The sequence below is a fragment of the Stegostoma tigrinum genome, chromosome 10 (assembly GCF_030684315.1).
Source record: "Stegostoma tigrinum isolate sSteTig4 chromosome 10, sSteTig4.hap1, whole genome shotgun sequence".
Taxonomy (NCBI): Eukaryota; Metazoa; Chordata; class Chondrichthyes; order Orectolobiformes; family Stegostomatidae; genus Stegostoma; species Stegostoma tigrinum.
In genome coordinates this window covers 62,299,685-62,324,496 of record NC_081363.1, presented here as the reverse complement: position 1 = coordinate 62,324,496, position 24,812 = coordinate 62,299,685, and the positions used below count along the sequence as shown (strand labels likewise).

The 24,812-nt window shown below is 40.5% G+C and overlaps 1 protein-coding gene across 1 annotated transcript in view; it reads right to left on the bottom strand.

Annotated features, from left to right (window-relative positions):
* Positions 1 to 1,075: 1,075 nt before the first annotated feature.
* The window catches only part of prkd1 (protein kinase D1), a 323,251-nt gene continuing 299,514 nt past the window's right edge, over positions 1,076 to 24,812 (bottom strand). The window contains exons 12-19 of the mRNA XM_059649207.1: positions 22,925 to 22,977; positions 15,630 to 15,702; positions 12,854 to 12,960; positions 12,187 to 12,348; positions 10,325 to 10,423; positions 9,912 to 10,179; positions 4,391 to 4,476; positions 1,076 to 2,743 (exon numbers count right to left, since the gene is read on the bottom strand). Coding sequence (XP_059505190.1) covers positions 2,525 to 2,743; positions 4,391 to 4,476; positions 9,912 to 10,179; positions 10,325 to 10,423; positions 12,187 to 12,348; positions 12,854 to 12,960; positions 15,630 to 15,702; positions 22,925 to 22,977 — 1,067 coding nt within the window. The 3' untranslated portion in view covers positions 1,076 to 2,524. The remainder of the gene's footprint in view (positions 2,744 to 4,390; positions 4,477 to 9,911; positions 10,180 to 10,324; positions 10,424 to 12,186; positions 12,349 to 12,853; positions 12,961 to 15,629; positions 15,703 to 22,924; positions 22,978 to 24,812) is intronic.

The window sequence follows — 24,812 nt, the reverse complement described above, 5'->3', positions numbered from 1 at the left end:
ACTTTGGTCCATTGGATTGTGAGGAAAAAGTTTTCATCTGGAAGGTGCTGGATATCTGATACTCAGTACCTGAAAGGGTGGCAGAGGTAGGAATATTAAACCATTTAAGAATAATTTAGGTGAGCACTTGAAATGCCATAGCAAACAATTCTATAAGCCATGTGCTGGAAAACAGGATTAGAATAGACAGATATTTGATGACCAGTAGGGTTAGGATGGACTGAAAGGCCTTTATCTACTCAGTATAAAACTTTATGAAGGTGTTCTTTTAGGCGAGGGACATTGAAGTCTCATATCTAGAGTACATTGTATAACTCAGTTCTGAAGAAATGTCACCGGACCCAAAACATCAACTCAGATCTTTTCTTCACAGATGCTACCAGACTTGCTGAGCTTTTCTGGCAACTTCTGTTTTTATTCCTGATTTGCAGCATCCGCAGTTCTTTTGGTTTTTACATTCTTACCCTTCTTCCCTACTGCACATCACTTTGTCAGCATCTTTACTGGGTCTGTCAAGCTGGTGGTAACTGGGACATTGTCTATAAAGTACCATTCAGTGATTCTGACCACAACAGACTGTTGCTTACCTGCACTGTGGGAGAGCTCTCTCAACCTTGGTACAATTCCCCAAAACATTAGTAAGCAGGTTTTTGCATGGTTAGCAGGACTAATTCTGCTGTTGTCATTTCAATAGCCTAAGTTGTTGCTGGGTAGTCCATTTGGAGTTTATTCCATTTAGCATTTGTAGCAGTTTGATACAACTGAATGAGCTTCCTAGACCATTTCATTACCTTCAATTCCAGATTTACACACTAAATTTATAACTCCACCAGCTGTTGTGATGAGATTTGAACTCATGACCCCAGACAATTATCTTTGGCCTCCATTACTAGTTCAGCTAAATTATTATTATGCCTTAATTCCCTACATTTATGAATACACACATATGAATATGACAGGATAAATTGTAAAGGCTAAGTAAGAAAGCATATCTAAGGGCAAGAGGATCCTTAACTTTATTAGACTTGAGGGAATGCTGTAAAGACACTTCCCAAAGTTGACCTTACTTCTGCCATCTAATTTTCTCACTGCTCGAAAACACACATTTGCACTGTAAATCCTTAAGTTTACAAACCCAACTTAACCCTAGAAAAGGTTCGCTGCTCACCCCTCATTGCACCTCTGTGAGATCTGACACTCAATGGGTTGGATTACAGCTTTGAAAATATTGACATCTGCCCTCATCACAGCCCAAACTTTTATGGTTGTGAAAATTCACCTGCACATCTTCTTTATTGGATTTTTAAATCAATGAATTACAGATGGGAAATTTGGCTCTTAGATCTGACAAGTGAAGCCTTAATCTGTGTGTGATTGAGGTGTACTCTGTTACAGAAATTACTGTTGAGTATCTGGTGGATAAGAGTTTTGAAGCAAAAGCCTTGTTGAAATGCTTATTAGCTGGTTTCTGGAGAGATGTTAAAATAGATAGATAGACAAAGGGGTTAGTCATGTCAAAAGTAGAGCTAAGTAATTGAAGAGGTATCAAAGAGGTATCAATGTACTTATATGCATATACAAGAGAGTTATATGCCAGAGAGTTCAAAAGTTTCATTCTATCTTTAATTTTGAACTTGTGGCAATAAATATCCCAAGCCACTTGGACGTAAAATTTCGTAAATAGGCACACTTTAACAACATTTCAATTAATTCAAATTCTATTCAGAGACCATGTGGTATCAAGCAATTTTTAGTTAAAATGCTGCAACATTAAGAAAGTAGCAGAATTCGACCTGACCAATCCTTTAGAAACACTGTTACTAAGGCATTGAGGCTTGCAAGAGCAGCTCACATTTGTACATTAAAACAAGTCTTCAATTGCTGTACATCTTGAATATTGTTCCCTCATTACCATTTGTGGCTGATAAGCTATACATTTTGAACACAATTATCCCAATGGTTACCTGTATGTATTAAAAATCCTTTGTTCTTAACAAGCTGAAAATTGTTCACAGAACAGCAATAATGTTACACTCTTCCAAGAGTTGGTATATAGCTAAATACTGAAAGAAGTTAAAAACATTTTAGAAAGCAAAATTTACAAATTAGTTCCTACCCTTGACTAGGGCTGCATTATCTGTAAATGGAAATGCTCACTGCCAAGGCACAGTGGAAACTGTTTATGGAATGAGAAAAATACAATCTTCACGTAAAGGCTTTTGATTTAGTGCTTACCAGTTGCACAAGATGTGCAAGAACATAGTCGCCTACACACAAAAATATACGCACAATGTTGCTTGAATGCAATAAGTGATTTGTCAAAGTTGAAAGTCTCAGTACATTACAACTTCATTATTGAACTAGGGATGTAGCTATTATAACAGCAGCTGTTTTGCAAGTTTACAGTCACCGGTAGAAATTAGCAAGAATTCCCTCCTAGGTTGGAGCAGAAGTTGCAATTACTTGAGAGAAGTTCTTTTCGCTTGCAGATATGCTTGTTACAATACTTGAGATCAATTTTGTTTCAAAGAATGCTGACGCGTTCACTCAGAGCCTTCATTTCTGCTTCCTCTATCTCTGTGTTCTCAGTGCAATCAGTTTTGTGACTGACTAGGTGTCCTGGATATTCCAAACAATGCTGTCCAGCAAACTGTTGCCAGCGGGAATCATCACTCTCATGAGTGATATAGCGTTCTCCAAATTTGCACTCAAGCTCTCGTAGATCCAACCACGTCTGGTAGTCCTTCAAAACAAAGATGAAGAAAAGGAACAATCAAGCTGCATGGCCAAAATACTGCTGTTTCCAGAGTTGTAACAATTGAAACAGATTATTACAAATCACACCTTTGTTAACTTTCTTATTTGCCCTCAGAATACTAGACCTTTGTTGCATAGAGGATTGTTTGGAGAAAATGCTTTTTAAAGTACATTCACACAATATTTTAAAGAAGAAAACACAATATACAAGGTAGGTAAAATGCAAATGAGCTAGAAATGGAAGCTGTTTCCAAGGAACAATAAATAATTTGTTAGCCTGTCTCAGTAAATGAGATACACCTTGCACTCACTGTGACTGTGTGCGAAGTTTCTGATCCAGTATTTAGCAGGGTCTCTCTCACATTGGCTATCTTCTCTGGTTATGAACAGTTGTTTTCTGGCCAGTGTATTCTGGCCAGTTTTTAAGCAAACAATCTGCTAGAGCAGACTTTTACCCAAACAGAGGTGGCTGGGGTACAGGAGTGTACTTAAAGATTATTTTGCTTGAGTCATATGGTGAACATCAACATAAGCAGTGCAGCAAGTTCATTATTTTGCATTACTACAGAGAGGTAAGTTGACTAAATTGAGTCCAGTCATAACCTCAGCCTCAATGTTCATTTGCTATAAAAGAAAGGCAAGCATAATGGTTCACTTCAGCCACATCTCATCGAAGGGTTAACAATCTGTTGACTGAATGATTCGAGGAGCTTCAATATGCCTGGTATCCTGTACGCACAGCATCATCTCACACTATCACATACATTGATATTGGGCACTGAGGCTACAAAATTTAACATGAGGAATAACATCTGATGAGATTAGTGAATCCACAGCCTGTCAGTCAATTGCCTTCTCTATCAAAATCAATAGTAAATAAAATTAGGTGGGATGAAACACAGTTCACTCAAATGTATACTATCAGCCAAGGTAAATGCAAGTTCTTGTGGTGCAGTGGTAGTGTCCCTACACCTGGATTGGGAGGCCTGAGGTCAAGCCCCACCTGCTCCAGATCTGTGTGAAAACATTTCTGGACAGGTTGATTAGTGAAAAAAAAGGTCTAATTGCAAAAATGTAAATGTGAGTCCACTCCACAATATAAAAGACATGGGAGCCAGTTATGTGAGCAAGTGATAGCACTGAACCAAAAGATTACTGACAACAAATGTAAACTTAGAACAATCAAATTAAAACTGACGATCAGAAATTATATTAAAACCCAGTTTCAGTATAGATAGTCATATAGCAAGAATGACAACCAGGAAAGTTGTGATCCTGACAGAATACAAGATTGGGCTGAGCCTCAATATCTACATCTTACACATATACTCACAGGGAGTGTTAATAACACCCTAGCCAACATTGAGTTATAAAATGAAAAGTAGCTAGACCCAAGCAAAATGCTGTTTAGTCTCCAAGGTCTCATTCTCAGTACTGGCTTGAATAGGATTAACAAAAATGAATTGAGTGCAATTTAATTACAGAAGCCAACATTGACAAACTATTCCATTCTTAACTTCCATATTGTAAGCTGGGTGAGACTGATCTGGATATTGCAATGACATTTTCCATGAATGGCTTAAGAAATGATAAACAGTGCAGAAAAGAATTAAAGAAAAATAAGTAATCTGACCTGCAACCAGGGATGACTGAGAGACTTGTCCACACTAAAGCGTTTCCTCATTTTTACTTGCAATAGATTATTGATGAGATCAATAGCTGGAAAATAAAAATACAATCAAATGCCATACACTTCTTTTAAATACAGAAATAGAATATATATTCTAAGCTATGCCAATAAAAATGTAAAATGCACACAAACAAACTAAAGCTTCTCTGGAGGGTCAAGTGCTGTCTCTGTGATCTTAACCCTGGGGCTACAGATTTCAAAAGCTATCCATCATCATCATTCAGCTGAAAGAACAATCACAAAAGAATACACATTTGATATGAATTATAAAGGCCATTTACAAGTGCTTTGGCAGACACAAGTAATTTTATTTACCAGTATAATTGTTACATATTGCCATAGTTTGTTCTCAAGTTATGCTCAGGTATTACAAAAGAAATATTTGCTGATCAGAAAGTTAACTGAGAACTCTGATGCAAATGAAAAAATGTTGAGGTACACAAGTTTTCCATCTTAATTTAGTTTTCTGAAAGTGCAATAAATTATATCTTTTGTAATAACTTCTGGGTGATAGAACCTGTGATGTTAATGATTAATTTCTTGAACACTAAACAAAGTGGAATCCCATTATAATTAAGTATTTGTAGCACTATTTTCAACTGCACTCCTGGTTCAATCTAAACAATATCAGTTGTGTTCAGTCAGTTTTTATTGTTGACCAATGAAGGGGAAAATTGTGTCGAGTGGTCATCACTCTGCTCAGTGAAGCTGTGGATATTGTGCAAAAAGAACATTACTGAGAATTTCAGCATGATCCATACTTTGGGCCAAGATTTTCTAAGGAGCTTGGGATTTTAATTCTCAGATTTCATTGCTATTTAGAAACTGCAGTAGTAGGAACCCATATTGGATCATGTTCCAATATTTAGGTAAGTGAGTTGATAATATCCTAGAAGTCTGGAGAGGGAATGGTTGACCCTCAGAACACAACAGAGGACACCAATAGAATTCAGGAAGAAACATTGCTGAGAGCTGTGGTACTACTGGGGGGCCTTGGAGAGCAATCGGGAGTGGGAGAGGGACATGGGAACTCAGGGCCAGGATAGATCCAAAAGTCTGGAGGTTAGATTCGAGAGTCAGAGCGGGGATCTCGGGATTAGGACTAGCAGTGTTTAAGATGAGTATGAACCTTTTTCCACTCTGTTGCTCAGAATTAGGTTCCTCTTGGCAATCAGAACTGATGCTTGCTGCCTCAGATACAAACCAAAGTTACCAATGGAGGTGGAAGCAGATAATACATTCTTTGGCTATCTGAATGGGCTAATGCCTGCTTCTGATGTGGCTAAAGCAAACCTCTTGTTTAGTTTTTATCAAAATGGTGCTGAAATGGTACAGAGCAAGATTTTGCACACAAAATTGCAACTGGGGCACTGAAAGCTAGAAAAGGATAACTTGAAAATTTAAACAGATGCTATTTTCACTGCAGCTAGGGCCTCACAATGCACATTGCGGGAGATTCAAATTCTTAGAGTGATCATAAATGTTCTTGAAGGATGGATAAGTTCTGTAAAGCCGTTGTGCTGTGAAGGTTTTTGACATCCTCAGCTTGCCCCAAAATAAAAAAAAACCTGCCAGTGTCAGTGTCACTTGAAAAATATCTGTTCGAGCAAATGTAATAAGATGTTTGTTGAGATTACCTGAAAGCATATTATTATGTTGTTAATGATACCTGGCTGCTTTTTACAACCTGTGACTAACTCAGTAGGATATAATAAGTTCACAGATTGATTGACTGCATAAAAAGATTATTAAAGGGTCAGTTAGCGGCAATGAATACAGGTCCATTTGTTTTTATTAGGGATTAAAATCTTCTGGACATTCAGGAATGGACTTTTGCTTCTTCTCATAAAGGCTGCAAAAGATATGATGAATTTTATTGCATCTTAACATGGCACTTGAGATCTACCCATGATGGAGACTGAGCATAGAAGGTATAACAGCAAAGGTGATAGATAGGAAGGAATAAGATCTCATTGAGTGTCAGATGGGTGTGGACATTCTTATTTCAAACTTGTGATTTCATGGCATGTGGGCATCCCTGATAATGCCTGCATTTGTTGCCCATCCTTAACTGAACTACTTGCTAGACCTTTAAGAGGTAGTGAAGAGTTAGCTAAATTTTTTGGGTGTGGAGTAGGCCAAAATTAAAAAAAACAAATCTGCTGCTGTTGGTAGCCCTCAGTGCCTCATGGATGCCTAGTCTTGAGTTGCCAGATTTGTGCGAACGCTGACCAATTTAGCATTGTGATAGTGTCACGCAACACGATGGAAGTAATTCTCAACAAGATGTGACTTCATCTCCACAAGGACAATGTGATGAGACAACAGCAGTAACAGCCCTATCACTGAAAAGTCCTCCTCACTAACATCTGGGGGTTAGTGCAAAAATTGGGAGATGTGTCTCACAGACTGGTTAAACAATGGCCTGATATATTCACACTCACAGAATCATACCTTACAGATAACATTCCAGAAACACTATCACCATCCTTGAGTATTTCCGGTCCCAACAGCAGGACAAACCCAGCAGAGATGGTGGCACAGTGGCATACAGTCAGGAGCGAGTTGCTCTAGGAGTCCTCAACATTGATTCTGGACCTCATGAAGTCTCATGGCTTCAGTTTAAACATGGACAAGGAAACCTCCTGCTGATTACCACATACCATCCTCCCTCAGCTGACGAATCAATATTCCTCCATGTTGAACAACAGTGAGAGGAAGCACTGAGGATAGCAAAAGCGCAAAATGTACTCTGGGTGAGGGATTTCAATCTCCACCACTAAGAGTGGCTTGGCAGCAGTCCTACTGGTTGGGCTGGTCAGGTCCTAAAGGACATAGCTGCTAAACTGAGTCTGCAGCAGATGGTGAGGGAAGCAACAAGAGGGAAAAACATACTTGACCTCATCCTTACATATCTGCCAGCTGCAGATGCACCTGTGTATGACATTATCGGGAAGAGTGATCATCGCATTGTCCTTGTGGAGACGAAATCACACCTTCACATTGAGAATTACTTCCATCGTGTTTTGTGACACTGTTGCTGTGCTAAATGGGACAGAGTTTGCACAGATCTGACAACTCAAGACTAGGCATCCATGAGGTTCTGTGGGCTACCAACAGCAGCAGAATTGTACTCCAGCACAATCTGTAACCTCATGACCCTGCATATGCCCCACTCAAACACTACCATCAAGCCAGGGGATCAAAGGAGAGCGTGGGAGGGTATACCAGGAGCAGCACCAAGGCATACATGAAGATGAAGTGTCAACCTGGTGAAGTTACTAAACAGGACCAGCTGTACACCAAACAGCAAAAGCAACAAGTGATAGGGCTAAGCAATCCCACAACTAACAGATCAGATCTAAGCTCTACAGTCCTGCCACATCCAGTTGTGAATGGTGGTGGACAATTAAATAACTGTCTGGAGGAGGAGGTTCCACAAGTACCCCTATCCTCAATGATGGAAGAGCCCAGCACATCAGTACAAAAGATAAGGCTGGAGCATTCTCAGTAATCTTTAGCCAGATGTGCAGAGTGGATGATTCATCACGGCCTCCTCCGGTGGTCCTCAGAATTACAGATACCAGTCTTCAGCCAAATCCGTTCACTCCACATGATATCAAGAAATGGTTGGAGACAATGGATACTGCAAAGGCTACAGGCCCTGACAACATTCCGGCAATGGCATTGAAGACTTGTGCTTCAGAACTTGCCGCTCCCCTAGCCAAGCTGTTTCAGTACAGTAACCACACTGATAGCTATGTGACAATGTGGAAAATTGTCCAAATATGTCCTGGACACAAAACACAGGACAAATCCAACCTGGCCAATTACCACCCCATCAGTCTACTCTCGATCATCAGTAAAGTGATGGAAGGTGTCATTGACAGTGCTATCAAGAGGCACCTGCCCAGAAATAATTTGCTCAGTGACGCCCAGTTTGGGTTCCGCCAGGGCCACTCAGCTCCTGACCTCGTTACAGCCTTGGTTCAAACATGGACAAAAGAGCTGATTTCCAGAGGTGAGGTGAGAGTGACAGCCCTTGACATCAAGGTTGCATTCAACCATGTGTAACATTAAGGAGCCCCAGCAAAACTGGAATCAATGGGTATCAGGGAGAACAATCTCTGATGGTTTGAGTCATACCTGATACACAGGAAGATGGCTGTGGTTGTTGGCTGTCAATCATCTTAGCTCCAGGTCATTTCTATACAAGTTCCTCAGGGTAGTGTCCTTGGCTCAACCATCTTCAGCTGCTTCATCAATGACCTTGCCTCCATTATAAGGTCAGAAGTGGGGATGCTCGCCGATGACTGAGCAATTTTCAGCACCATTTTTGACTCCTCAGATACTGAAGCAGTTCATGTTCACATGCAGCAAAATCTGGACAATACCCAGGCTTGGGCTGACATGTGGCAAGTGGCATTCGTATCACACAAATGCCAGGCTATGACAATCACCAATAAGAGACAATCTAACCACCATTCCTTGACATTCAATGGTGCTACCATAATTGAATCTCCCACTATCAACATATTGGTGTTTATCATTGTCCAGAAACTCAACTGGACTCACCACATAAACACAGTGGCTAGAGCAGGCCAGAAGCCAGGAATACTGTGGCATGTAATTCACTTCCTAACTCCTCAAAGCCTGTTCACCATCCACAAGGCACAAGTCAGGAGTATGATGGAATACTTCCCACTTGCCTGGATGCATGCAGCCCCAACAACACTCAAGAAGCTTGACACCAGGACAAAACAACCCGCTCGATTGGCACTGCATCCACAAGCGTCCACTCCCTCCATCACCGACAGTCAGCAGCAGCAGTGTGGACTATCTACAAGATGCACTGCAGAAATTCGCCATTCCTTCATTGTCACTGGATCAAAATCATGGAGTTTCCTCCCTAATTACATTGTGGGTCAACCTACAGTGGGTAGGCTGGAGCAGTTCAAGAAGGCAGCTCACCACTACCTTCTTTAGGGCAGCTAGGGATGGGCGAGAAATGTTGGCCAGTCAGCCAAGTCCACAGCCCACAAATGCATAGAAAATAAAGGCCAGTTAAGAGCAGATAATGTCCTTCTCTAAAGGCTAGAAATGAATCAGATGGGTTCCTATGGCAATCAATTAAAGTTTCATAGTTGCTATTACTGAGTCTAGGTTTCAATTTCTGACTTATCAGGTTGATATGAGATGGGATGCACAAGGTCATGGGAGTGTATGGGGTCTGATAAAGTGAGAGGGGGAAGAGCCAGAGGGCCTAATGTTTAATTAAAGGAATCCCACAGACCTGAGGTGAGATTCATCAACGGCCAACTTAGCATGCAGTAACTCATTTGACCATCTCTGGCTAGTCCATGGCTGAATCTCCCTTTAAGATTAGAAGCTAAATGAGAATTAGTGATTTTTAAAAACTTATGACTCCATTGCTGTGCTCAGCAAGTCCGCGTAGTGTTTTTACCTTCAAGGGAGATCTCCTTCCAAGGATTAGGTGGATACATGAAAGCAGCATTCTGGATTTGATCATGAATGTCTTCATCTTCGTTGAAGGGAAAGGTGCCACTGAGACTGACATAAACGATGACTCCTACAGACCACATATCTAACGATCGGTTATAACCTTTGTTCCGAAGTACCTCTGGAGCCAAGTATGCTGGTGTTCCCACCACAGAACGCCTGAAAGACTTTTCCCCAATTATACGTGCAAATCCAAAGTCACAAAGCTTGACCTATATTTAGAAGAGCACCAGACCTGATGAGTATTAAAATGATCGAGTGTAAAAACCTATAAGAAAAACACTGTACAGAATTGCAATGATACAGAGAATTTACAGGATGTGTATTCAGACATGAAGATGAGATATTCAATCTAACCTGTGGCAGGGGATCAGCCGATGCCAGCAGCACATTCTCGGGTTTCAGGTCACAGTGAACTATATTCTTGAAATGAAGATGTCGTAAAGCAACAAGGATCTGTTTTTCCAAAGAAAAGCCAAATTACTAAAAATATTAGGCAAGTAATAATACCTACTGTTCATTCAATGTATAGTTTGGGAATAAACAAAATCAGACTTGACTTTGTTCTCAGAAGTGCTCCATAAACATTAAAACAAGAAGAATACATAATGTAGAATATTTCCATCTGTGATGATGTTGTGAGAAATCAAGTGTAGCACAATTCTACGAAGTAGGCAGCGTTGTGATTTTTACATCTCTGAGCAAGGTATAGGTGCCTGATTGCTGTGAGATTATGATCTCGACAAACTGTTTCAGCTTTCTCTGTATAAGAATTGTCAAAATTCAACTCAACTGCATAGTTGATAGAGGTGCGATGCAACAAAATTAGTCTTCACATTTTGCAATTTCACTAAACTCTTGCTTAAATCTACATTCAACCAACTGACTTAAAAGTAATTCCCTCCAAACCTAGTTTAGTTTTTAACATTTCATTTATTTAAATATTATTCTCTGCACACCCATTCCAAAACATTGACTACACACTGAACAGAAGAGAACCTAAAACTGAACTCTTAATTCATTTTGTTCTCATCCCTCTAAGTCTATACCCTGAATCTCTTCCAGTGGCTTCCCATCTGAACTGCATCACGTGTTCCAAAATTTGTTTCAACTTACGTCTGCTGTATTTATCCTACTTACTATATCTTGATTACAGTAACATTGCTTCATAATGTGCTGAAAATGTAGGAAATGATTTTCAACCAAGGTGTCGAGCTTTTATTGGAGTTGACAGGAGTGTAAGGGTTAATTCAGTTGATACAACTGTCCTTTTTGGCAAAGGGAATCAAGTTGTTGGCAAAGTAGGATTGACAAGCTTCCATAAAAGGTGAGACTTTTGACTAATGGAAAGAAAAGATACAGCTTAGTGATGTTACCTAGGCCTAGTTGGAAAATCAGCAATGGGAAGGATATTTCATGACTACCTTGAAGGAAACTCAAATGAGACAACCAGAAATAACTTGAGGAATATATGCAGACAATGCTACAAAGTGGTTTGAACATTGCTGACATTTTTTAACTTATTTTACTCTTAAGTTTAGACCTATGGTGAACACAGGTGGTGTCCAAAGTCCAAATTGATATAAGCAAAGTAATTGAGGTTAAAGCCAAGACATGTCCATAGAATCACTACAATGCGGGGGCAGGCCATTCAGCCCAACAAGTCCACATCAACCCTCATCCCACACAGACAAATCCCATGACTGATCCACCTAGCCTGCACATAATGGGCAATTTAGCATAGCTAACCCACCTAGCCTACACATTTTTAGACTGTGGGAAGAAACCAGAGCCCCCAGGGGGAAGCCACACAGATATGGGGAGATCATGCAAATTCCACACAGACAGTCACCCGAGGCTGAAACTGCACCCAGGTCTTGTGGTGCTGTGAGGTGCAATGCTAACCACTGAGCCACTGTGCCACCTATAATTGGATTCAAAAGTGAGTGAGCTTGTCTCTACTTTTAACTAGACAAAAAGAGACTATGGCTCAAAATGGATTGCAAATTATGTCCCATATATTGGCTTTTTAATATTACATATCCTTTCATATTAAGTCATTGTCAGGGATATTGTTAAAGGAGGCTGGATGCTAATTTTGCCAATTGGTTAAAAAGAATACAGTGAAAATGCACCTGTAGTATTATTAATAATCCTAGTTGCATGTCTGTCTTGAATATTGCATTATTAATCACCTTGTCCTTGTAAGCGTCATGTACCTGAGTAATAAGAAACTTTGTTATACGTTCTGGCAGTCGTCCTTTCTCGCTTGACAGGATCACTTCTAGCATGTCTCCATGGAGCTTTTCCATGACAACAAACACTCTTTCTGGAGTCTCAAACATGCATTCCAAATTCACCACGCCAGGGTGATGCAGATTCTAGGTGAAGAAATTGTACCTATGAGAAGGTGATCTTTGCCACAGGCAATGAAATAATACAGTATATCCTTTAATAAGCTGCTTAAGTATGGTGTGGAAAAGTGAAATGAGCTGCCCAGTTCAATGGCTGAAGTGGAAACCCTCAGCCCATGAAAAAAGGACCTCCACCTGCACCTGAAGCGATGTAACCTGCAAGGCTGCAAACCAGGTGCTGAAGCGTGAGATTGGGTCAGCAGCAAATGGTTCAGTCAGTGCAGATATGATGGACTGAATGTCCTCTCTCTGTGTTGTAACTTATCTATGTTTCTATGGTTCTTTCATCAAGATTTAAGACTGCAAAACCAATTACTTTTAGCCTGGTTCTCAAAGACAGAAGGTTGATGTGTAAACCCTCTGTGATGGGGCTCCTCCAACTCTCCCCCACTCCCAGTGCACCCACTTGCATGACTAAATCTGATGCTTCCACATGTTTGATGTCAATATTCAGAATTTCTCCCCCATTTACCTGTAAAATGGCAACTTCATTCCGAAGCTGACTCTCTTGCTTTGTTGGAAATCTTAGCTTATCAATTACTTTGATTGCTACATCTCTCCCTGTCTTGCGATGTTTGCCTAACAAACAAGCAAAAAAAATTCAAGCTTTAAATGTAGACTGCAATAATGGAACTTTTTTTTCTCTTGTGATATTTAAGTTGTCAATTTGTGTCTCAAGCCCCCTCCAGCTCTCTTCAATCAACAGGAACATTGGGCAACCTGTCATTATTGATGTCGAAATTCAGGAATAGTTTTCTTTTAATTTGTAAGGCAGGTGAAGCAGTCATTCTTCGATTCTGAGGTTACTTTGAGATTAATAGATTTCTAGTTACTAATAATATCAAGGAAACGTGGGGATTGTGTGGGAGTATAGTGTTGATGCAAACAATCAGCCATGATGTAGAATGGTGGAGTAAGTTTGAGGAGATGAATGGCCTACAGCTATATTCCTACCAAACTCATTCAACAGCTTCCCCTGGTGCAGTCTGAATGGTTGTGACATCACCAGGAAAGGATCTCTCGGGGCGGAAGCTCAGTGTCTGTGCCATGGTGTGATGTGGATGAACACAGACACAATTTGAGCTGTGCCCCATGTTCCATTTGCGGAGCAAAGAGCCACATCTTCCCTGGCCCTTTTCCTGTGGGAAGTTGAAACGTGGGACTTCACCCCATGAGGAAATGTTTGCAATCAGGTGCAGCATGGAGCGATGTAGCTGTCAATGGTTTGTAGGCTATGGAATGTGTTCCAGTCGGGGCTACGGGATTACGAATATTTGAGGCTTGTCATTAGTGTGAGCACTTTGTCAACTGATGCTGTGCTTTACAGACATCAGGTCTTTCAATGTGTGCTAACACTACTGCAAATGTATTTTTCATGACTTTGTAGAGGTGGGCATCCACCTAAGTGAGTACAAGAAAACTACCTCATTATTTTATCATCTATTTATTATCTCAGTGAGCTGGTTGTTACTTTTTGTGGTCAAAATTTCTTGTCGTTTCATTTACACTAGATAGATAAGAAAAATTATTATCAATGTGGGAGCATATGACTTAGCAGCAGGAATTGGCCAGGCCCCTTATACTTGATACACCATTCAATGAAGTCATGAAGGATTGGGGTGCAGCCTTAACTCCACACTCCTGCTTATTCCTGAGAACTTTTGACTCTCTTGTCAGTGAAAAATATATCTACCTCTGCCTTAAAAGTAATTGATGATCCCACTTCCATCACTTTCTGGGAAGGAGTGTTCAAATGACCCTCTGAGATTAAATAATGCTTCTCTGCTCCATGGCTGACACCTTACTTGTGATGTGTATACCCTGATTCTAGCCTGTACCTCTCCAGATATCCATCCTGTCAATTGCTCTCAGGATTTTATATGCTTCAATATGATTGCCTCTAATTCTTCTACATTTATAAAGGATACAGGCACAGCCTGTCCAAAGTTTCCTCATAAGATAACACCCCAAACCAGGAATGAGTCAAGCAAACCTGCTCTGAAATGTTTCTATGTTGTTTCGCCTCTCTTTCAGTGGAGACTGTACAAAGAATCAGACATACTGAAGGACCAAATAGAACAACCACACTGGTGCTAAATAAAACTGAGTGCATGTGTTGCAAAAGAAATCCTTACCTAATTAGATATCAATGCACTTATGCCAATCTCTCTGTCAATGACCCAACTAGTAAAGGGCCTAAGAAACAATTTCTAAGAATTGACATTGTTAAAAGTAAAACCCTTGGAATTTAGTAATACAAACAGTGACTGCAATAAAACACCTTCATTTATGGTAACAGTCCTTTAGTATAATGTAAACTACATTGTAAAAGTTAATCATTAGTGGAAGGTTACATTTTTTTGGTGAACGACTGGTCCGTTATTACTCTTCTTCAGTATGTAACTATTTGGAAATTGTTAGATGCTTTCTTGTGTTGCATTGAAAGAGAATGTAAAAATGCCTGATTTTCTAGCTTTGTGGTTTCATCCACTTGGGTTCTAGGTTTTAATAGCTGAAATTCCCATCCAATATCAATGCAAACAGCAGTAAAATCATAAGAATAGCAATTTATTTGGCATTACAACAGCAAAAAAAATCACCAGCATTTCCTTGTTTGGTGTGTTGTGATAGATAAATTCTTAATTAAAGAATTGAACCAAGAAATTAAGCTTATAGATAACTCCTGTAAAATTTTTGTCTAAAATCTACAGACTGTACACACTGTACAACTAACAGCCATCGTGTAATTAATGTTGACTTCTAGAAAAATGTAAAACCTTTCCTCCTACATCTTTTGCATCACTTGATACAACTGTCAAGCTCTTCACATTAACACACTAACAGAAGAATTGGCACATAAAAGCAAAGTGATCTCCCAGGTTAAAGATTCACTTTACAATCCCTATTTTTTTTCTCTCACAGATGATAAAATATAATGTAGTAGCAGTTGTCTTGTGCTACTTACTGGAGACAAATACCTTTGTGGAAAAAAAATTACAGATCACCACCTGCAGATCACTAAATATAGTTAGTGTGACAGGTTGTGTACTTCACGATGGGTTTTGTTCCATGAATGGAGAAAATAAAGTTTACAGATTATTTAAAAAATGCAAATTGTTCAATATAATTAGTTACTTCCAACTGAGTGAGTATCTTTAGAATATAGCTGTTCAGTTGCCTGTGTCTACAATCACAATTGATGCTGTTAAAATATGGTAATTTCTGGACAATACGCTAAGTTTTATTACCTCCATAAACGATTCCAAACTGACCGGATCCCAGTACTTCATCCGGAAATATTTGATACACTGTGCTGATGTCCTGTTGGAAGACAGTTATATCTGACATTTGCTACAATAGCTTACATAAGCCTCATTACTGAGAAAAAGACTTCCTCAACCAGATGAAAATCACATTTAAATTACAAACTCCGCATTTAATCCTGAAATGCCAAAATTTAAACTCTTACACATTGCTGTCAAATATTGTTCATCTCCAACACTGAATAATATTTAATAGCACACAATGGTGAAAGGTTTCATAAGCTATATTTAGAGATCATCAACCATGTTCCCCAGGTTTTATTACTGGGACCATGGCTGTTTTTGATACATTAAGGATTAGGGTTGGGGGTGCTGGGCAAAATTTCAAAAATTGCAGCTGAAATGAAACTTGAAATGTTGTAAACTGTGAAGAAGATAGTGATAGACTTTAAGATGACATTGGCAGGCTGGTGAATGGGCAGACACATGGCAAATGAAATTCAGTGAGGAAAGTGTGGGATGATAAATTTCTGTAGAAGGAATGAGGAGAATGAAAACAGGCTAAATGGTACAATTTGAAAGGGAGTACAAGAACAGGGAGACCGAGAGGTGTTTGCATACAAAGATTGAAAGTAGCAGGGCAGGTTAATAAAGCATCAGATCCTGAACTTTAAAAGTGGAGGTAGAATCCAAAAGCCAGTTTCCCCAAACACTAAGGGGTTCTTATGAGGCCTGCAATAGTGGGAAAGGTGGATAGTGGGGTGATTTAGTTGGGTGGGAGCTGAAATTTCACTCTCCTGATGGAAACTTCAAAGTTAGCAATTAAGTCAGAGGTGTGTTTGTGGCAGGGTGTGCCTCATACTGTTTCATGCCAGACTCGTACCCATTTGTATTCATTTTATTAAATCTGTTTGCACTCATATCCTGCCTTCATGAACAGGCCTGTGACTTATGGCATGCCTCTTGTGTTTGTTTAATGGTGATAAGTAACAGTTGACTTTGTATAGCTGAAACTGTGGTCAGATGTTTTGATTTTTTTTAGAATTCTGTAGCTCATGGGAGGGAACAGGAGAATGGCAGCCAGCATTGAGACTCAGAACTGAGAAGGGAGAGTCAGTGGTAGCATTGGGGTGGGTAGATTGGCGTCAGGGAGATCAAGGAATGAAATGGGAAGTGCCTGGATTTCAGGATGTAGAAAGGGGGCAATAATAAGTCAATGAAGAAAATTAGGAGGCAAAAGGGCTATCTCAGTACAATTGAAGCGTGGGTCCATCTCAGGATGTTGGCCAAAGGATATCTGCAGAATTTCAAGTTTATCTGTCATGTTTCAATTAACTCTCCTCACCTCAAAAGTTATATCAGCCAATGTCCTTTATAATACATAGAAAGGAGGGCTGCTGCATCTGCAAATTCAGAGTGGTGACGACAACACTGGGCACCAATAAGAGTATTCAAAACAGAGTGGAGGTAAAATGCTACATTGTTTCTTCCACCATAATGACAAGATCTGTAACTCCCCTGTAACCATCAAAGGCTTGCCAACTTTGAGGTGTGTCAGTATGTTTAGCTCTGTGACTAAGCTAGTCTCAACAAGTAACAACATTGCACACATGAATAAAGTGAAACCACTGTTATGTGAAATCGTCACAAGTGAAAGTTTAATTGGAAAAACACCCATGCTGACTTAGGGTTCTCAGGAAGTCTTGTGTTAGGAGCAATGAAGTTGGACAGGAAAAGTACGGTCATGATGGACAGCCAGAAGACTTTTTTGTAGGCCAGCTGTCGGAAACTGCAGATTCAGATAAAACTCTGCTGTGGGTTTTTCCAGCTGCAGCATAATTGCAAATTCTGGGCTCCACACTTTAAGAAGGACATGAGCCTCTCGAGAGGATACAGACAAGATTTACTATTAAGGTTCCAGGAGTGAGGGGTGACATTTACAATAATGGGTTAGAAAAGGCAAAGTTGCTTTCCTTACAGGGGAGAATGTTGAGAGCACAATGGATAGAGGTATTTAAAATCATGAGTGTCTTAGGAGGAGTAAATAAAGAGAGAGTGATGCCAATTGGTGGAAGATTAATATGGGGGTAACAAATTTAAGGGGATTGGCAAAGGGGTCTGAAAAAAAATGAGGAAAATCTTTTCATGCATGTGCTTGGTGTTTGCAAGTTGCTAGAAATGAATACAATAGTAGCTTTCAAAAGAGAATTGGATAAATACTTGAATGATAAAATCATCACGGATCTGAGGAAAGAGTGGGTTAAGTAAGACAAGCTGGATTGCTCTTGGAAAAAGCTAGTGTAGGCTCAATGGTCTGATTGAGTTCCTATGCGCTGTACTATTCTGATGTTCATTTTTTTTAACACAAACAGGCATTGCTTAAGTGAAGATATATGCAAAATTTTTATAAAGATTAAGCTAAAAGTCGTGACTGTACAACATATAACCTAAGGTATTTATAAAAGGATAGATGCCCTGTAAGGAGCTTTTCACTTTAAAGATCAGAAATCATAGTGTTTCATGAATAGACGTCATTTTCAGTACTCTCCTTAAGATATTTTTCATGCCGCTTTGCCTGTTTAGTTCTAAGACAAGAAAATAAAGCTAATTCATTTTGAAGCATTGCAGTTTTCTTGCATGTTTTTTACCCTCAGGACATCAACTGAAAATGTAATAGATGGGTAAGAAGCAGTCAGTTGTTTAATGTGTTAAAATCACCAACGCAACTCATTGAAGGCAGCATCACTCATCTGTCTGAAACTCATCCTCACCCATCAAATATAAATAGGTATTTGACATTTGGCTACTACGTACGCTTATAGTGCCCCAATCACATTACTCAATATAAAAAGCACGTTTTTCAAGTTAAAAGTATTTTTGATAAAATGATGAGAGAAAGAGTAGTGTGATTTAGCGTGATTCATTTCCCAGAATGATGATGTCTTTTACAGAGATGGCAATGCCAATGATAAATCCGCAACCTATTTTAAATTTGCTGTTAATTTCACATTAGTTTTAAAGAAATGGCAGACAGATTTCCTGTTGAGCCATTCCACTGAGAAGGGCAGGACACTGTTTGAACTGCCTGACCACACACAGGCTCTGCAAACGGGGACCAAGATTGACAGAGTGGGTGGAGAGACACGGGGTGCTACCAATGGTTGTAGGTAACCTATCTAGGAAATATCCCACAGTTTGACCACAAGACTGCCTTGTATCACCTGGAATGGATACTTGGCACCAACCATCCCATGCCATTCCAAAAATATCCACAGAGGTGGGCAAGGGGCAGACACAGTGTGACCACCTCTTTTATTATTCACTGAGGGTCACGGTCATCACCGGTTCATCAGCAATTATTGCCAATCCTGACTTGCCCTTAAGGAGGTGATAGTGAGCTGTGTTCTTGAGCCAATGCAGTCCACCTGCTGTGGGTTGACCTGCTATATCCAGTTGTGAATGATGGAGCACATTTAAACAACTCACTGGAGGAGGAGGCTCCACAAATATCCCCACCTTCTCTTATGGAAGTGACCAATGCATCAGTGCAAACAAAAAGCCTGAAGCATTCGCAGCTATATAAATGCAGTGGCTGCAAGACCTGGTCATAGGTAAGGAATACTGTGGAGAGTAACTCATCTCCTGACTCCCTAAATCCTGACCACTATCTACAAGGCACAAGGAAGGATTTTGACCCAGTGGCAGTGAAGAAATGGTGATATATTTCCAAGTCAGGATGGTGAGTGACTTCGAGGGGAACTTGCAGGTGGTGGTATTCCCACATATCTGTTTTCCTTGTCCTTCTAGAGGGTAGTGGTTGAGGTTTTAGAAGGTGTTATGTAAAGGTCTTTGGTGAATTTATGCAGTGCATCTTGTAGATAGTATACAATATTGTTACTGAGCACTGTTGGTGGACGGAGTGGAAGCTTGTGGATGTAGCACAAATCAAGCTGCTGCTTTGTCTGGATGGCATCTTGCTTCTCGAGTGTTGTCGGGGCTGCACTCATCCAGGCAAGTGGAGAGTATTCCATCACACTCCTTCCTGACTTGTGCCTTGTAGATGGTGGACAGGCTTTGGGGAGTCAGGAAGTCCTTTACTCTTCACAATGTTCCTGGCCTCTGATCAGCTCTTGTAGCGCTGTATTTATATAGCTGTGAATGCTTCAGGCTATTTTTTTTACTTGCATTGATGTATTGGTCTCTTCCATTAGTGACGCTGGGGATATTTGTAGAGTGTTCTTCTCCAGTGAGTTGTTTAATTGCCGCTCACCATTCATGACTGGATGCAGCAGGGCTGCTGAGCTTAAACCTGATCCGTTGGTATGGTTAGCTCTATCAAACACTTGCTGTTGTTTGGCATTCAAGTAATCCTGTGTGTAGCTTCAGCAGGCTAACACCTTTGCAGGTAGGGCTAGTGCTGCTCCTGGTATACCATGCTACACTCTACTACTAAACCAGGGTTGATCCCCTACCTTGATAGTAATGGTTAGGTGGGGGCTATGCTGGGCCATGAAGTTGCAGATTGTGCTGGAGTACAATTTTGCTGCTGTTGAGGAATCTGTTCAAAGTCTGTCCCATTTAGCATGGTGATAGTGCCAAAAAGCATGTTGGAGGGAAGTTGTTAGCACTGCTAGCTCACAGTGCCAGATACCCGAGATCGAATTCAGCCTTGGATGATTGTCTGTGTGGAGTTTGCACATTCTTCCCGTATCTGTGTGGGTTTCTCCAGGTGCTCCAGTTTCCTTTACAGTCCAAAGTTGTGCAGATTAGGTGGACTGGCCATGCTAAATTGCCCTGTAATGTCTAGAGATGTGCATGCTAGGTGGATTAGCCACAGGAAATGTTACAGGGATAGGGTGGGGAGGTGGGTCCAGGTGGGATGTTCTTTGGAGGGTGGGTGCAGACTCGATGGGCCGAAAGCCCTTTATCAGCACTGTAGGGATTCTATGATTCCATGAGGGTGTTCTCAATGTGGATGTCAGACGTTGTCTCTCAGAGGACTGTGCGAAGGTCACTCTTATTAATTCTATCAATGACAGATGTATCTGCAGCTGGAAAATTGGTGAGGATGAGGTCAAGTGTGTTTTTCTCTCATGTTGGTTCTCTCACTACCTGCCGCAGACCAAGTCTAGCAGCTATGTCCTATAGGAGCTGACCAGCTCTATCTGTAGTACTGTTGCCAAGCCACTCTTGTTGGTGGACAGTGAAATCCCCCACCCAGAGTACATTTTGTGCTTTTGCCAAACTCAATGCTTCCTCCAAATGTTGTTCAACATGGAGGAGTACTAATTCATCAGCTGAGGGAGGATGGTGCTTGGTAATCAGCAGGAGGTTTCCTTGTCCATGTTTAACCTAAGCCATGAGACTTCATGGGATTCAAAGTCAATGTTAAGGACTCCCAGGGCAACTCTTTCCTGACTATATTCCACTGAGTCACCACCTCTTTTGGGTCGGTCCTGCCTGTGAGACAGGACATACCCAGGGATGGTGGTGGTGATGTCTGAGACATTGTAAGGTATGATTCACTGAGTAGGTCTGTCAAGCTGTTGCTTGACTAGTCTGTGAGACAGCCGTCCCAATTTTGGTACTAGTCCCCAGATACTCATAAAGAGCACTTTGCAGGGTTGACAGGGCCGTTTCTGCCATTGGCTTTTTTAACGTCTAGGTCAATGCCAGGTGGTCTGTCTGATTTCATTTCTTTGTAGCGATTGATACAACTGAGTGGCTTGCCAGGCAATTTCAGAGTCAACCACATTATTGTGAGTCTGGAATGGGGAGGCAATGGTATTATCAGTGTACTGTAAATTCAGAGATCCAGATCATGTTCTGGGGACCTGGGTTCAAATCCCACCACGACAGATGTTGGGGTTTGAATTCAATAAATATCTGCAATTAACAGTCTAATGATAACCAAGAATCCATTATCAATTATCCAGCAAACCAATCTGGTTCACTAATGTCCATTAGGGAAGGAAACGGACATCCTTACCTGGCCTGGCCTACATGTGACTCCAGACCCACACCAATGTGGTTGACTCTGAACCGCCCTCTGGATAATTAGGAATGGGCAATAAATGCTGCCTAACCAGTGACACCCTCATTCCATGAATGAATAAATGAATAAAAAAATGTATTGCATGTAAGCCAGACCAGGTGAGGATGGCAGATTTCCTTCCCTGAAGGAAATTCATGAATCAGATGTGGTTTCCAAAAATTGGCAGTGATTTCATCAGTAGACTCTTAATTCCAGGTTTTTTTTTAAATTCAAATTCCACCATCTGCAATGGCAAGATTTGAATCTAGGTCCCCAGAACATGTGCTGAGTCTCTGAGTTAATATTCTGGCAATAATACCAGCAGGCCATTGCTTCTCCAAACATCTCTGTGACATCCAATTTTAGGAACCTTCTGTCTGTGAACTAACACGCATTTTTAACCTTTCCCTTTGGCATTCTAAAAAGAAAATGGTTTACATCTGAAATTTTAAAAAAGTATATGTTTATTTTACTTTTTAGCTTTGTTATTCACCATGTATAATAGTCCTGTCAAACGACCAGTGGTGTTCTGGTTTGGGTAGTTTGCTGCCACAATAATCCTTTCACAATGATTGATCTCAGACTTATTTAGTTATCAATGGGAGGGGATAAATCACTGATGAGTCCAAGCAGAGGAGGCACTTGTCTAACAAAACAAGTTTGTTTATTGTATTATAGGAATAGTTTGCTAGGCATAATTACTAAGCACTCTTGAGAGCTGCACAAAATATATGCATGCCCATCTGGTATCACACAGAACTCAACTGCCCCAACCAAAGAGGTTGACTTCAAACAATATCAGTTTGTGTGGAATTCAATGCAATATAGATATTAACTTCTTCAGAATAGTTACCTTTGCAACACAATCCATCAGAACTCACTATGGTGAAACAGTCACTCGAATGTGATACATTAAAAATTGAGCTTAGATTACGAGATATGTGAGCTACAGTCTTTCAGGAAGACATGTTGGAATTATCAATGCTGTTGACTATGAAGGATTAAGAATCAGTTGCTGCTACAATGGAGCTAATTTTATTTACAGTATCTTGGATGGGACAATTGAATAGTCCTCCCAGACCAACTGTTCTTTTAAACAGACTGGACAAACAGAATAGGCAGCGCTAAGGAAAAGTAACAGTCTCTGAAGTATGATAATGTAATGGCACAGTTGGGTTTTAGTAATGGGTTATCATTGCACTTTGTAAACAACAATGTTCCTTTAACTTCAGCAAACACTACTCACCACATTCTCCTGAATCTGGCAGTTCGACACTGAAATGCTGATGGACACATCTCCTGATAAAAAAGAATAAAACTGAATTTACAGCTGTGAAATATTTTCAAACACCTGCACGTCACTTACACAAAATTCAACAAACAGGAAATACTCAGAAAGTTAATAGGCATCTGCTGAGAGGAAAATAGTGAGCTTTTCATACAGGCAGTGCTACTTTCTGCACAGGCGCTGCCTGACCAGCAGAGTGTTTTATTTCAGATTTCTGAAATATGTCAAATTTTACTTTAGTTTTATATTAGCATTCCTTGCTGCTTCGAATTATTTTTCAAGGGACAAAGCAAATAATCTAACATAGGTGACAGCATAACACTTTTAAGAACACCAATAGTTGTACTTAATATCAGTCTGAGAGCCAACAGTCAACATAGTAGATTGCATACTTTTTGTTAAGGCCTTTATTCAATTAGTGTGTGTATTGGGCTAATAAGTGGTTTCTTGTATAATAAGACCTTCCTGGGTATCCAGTCATTCATATTGCGCTCATATGGTCAGAGATATAACTGTTCTATTATTCAGTTGCAAGCTATCCCCTTTATGTACATCTTGGTTAAACTTCACATCTCTTCAATCCTAAAATCTATTGGTCATAACTGAGTGATCCACTGTAGCTCTGACCAACAGCGTAAAGTATACCTTGCAATAATCTCCTCAGGTCAGATCCTTTTCAGATCTCACACATATTTTGACATTGGAACATTAGAATGTAAGATTAAAGTAAAACAGGGTTTTCAGTACAGGTTCAAGCTCAAGATCTATTGAATAAATTTCATGCTTAATTGAAATAATGCTTGTATTCTTGGTGTATCCAAGAACAATGCTGCACAGTTTAATTTAAATGTTCAATGGTGAAGTTTTCAATATAATATATAAGGCAGAATGGAGACTAAGAACTGCCAGATGAAGAAGGTTCATTTAATTGACCTTCCACCATTATCATAATCACAATGGTAATGCATTCATATTAAATCATGTCATGACAAACAAGTCTTCTCTTGATGACTGAATTTACGGCTATTTTAAAAACTTAACAATGAATGCAACTAGATGTTGTGTTTGGTTTTGTGACGATGTTCTAGTTTCTAATCCAATCAAAAAGGACTTGAGCCCAGTATTTACATGGCGCTTCTGTACAAAGTTGAGAGGGCACAGCACTGTTTAGTATGGTATTAGGGAATACTGGGGTGCAGTGAAGGAACATTGAGGGAGCAAGAGGGAGTACTGCACTGTTCAGTGCAGTGCTGAGGGAGAACTGAGGGAGTACTGAGGGTGTACTGCACTGTTCATTCTTGTGTTGGGTTAGAACTCAGGGAATACTACACTGTTGAGGGAGTACTGTACAATTTAGAGATAATGGGAACTGCAGATGCTGGAGATTCCAAGATAATAAAATGTGAGGCTGGATGAACACAGCAGGCCAAGCAGCATCTCAGGAGCACACAAGCTGACGTTTCGGGCCTAGACCCTTCATCAGAGAGGGGGATGGGGGGAGGGAACTGGAATAAATAGGGAGAGAGGGGGAGGCGGACCGAAGATGGAGAGTAAAGAAGATAGGTGGAGAGGGTGTAGGTGGGGAGGTAGGGAGGGGATAGGTCAGTCCAGGGAAGACGGACAGGTCAAGGAGGTGGGATGAGGTTAGTAGGTAGCTGGGGGTGCGGCTTGGGGTGGGAGGAAGGGATGGGTGAGAGGAAGAACCGGTTAGGGAGGCAGAGACAGGTTGGACTGGTTTTGGGATGCAGTGGGTGGGGGGGAAGAGCTGGGCTGGTTGTGTGGTGCAGTGGGGGGAGGGGATGAACTGGGCTGGTTTAGGGATGCAGTGGGGGAAGGGGAGATTTTG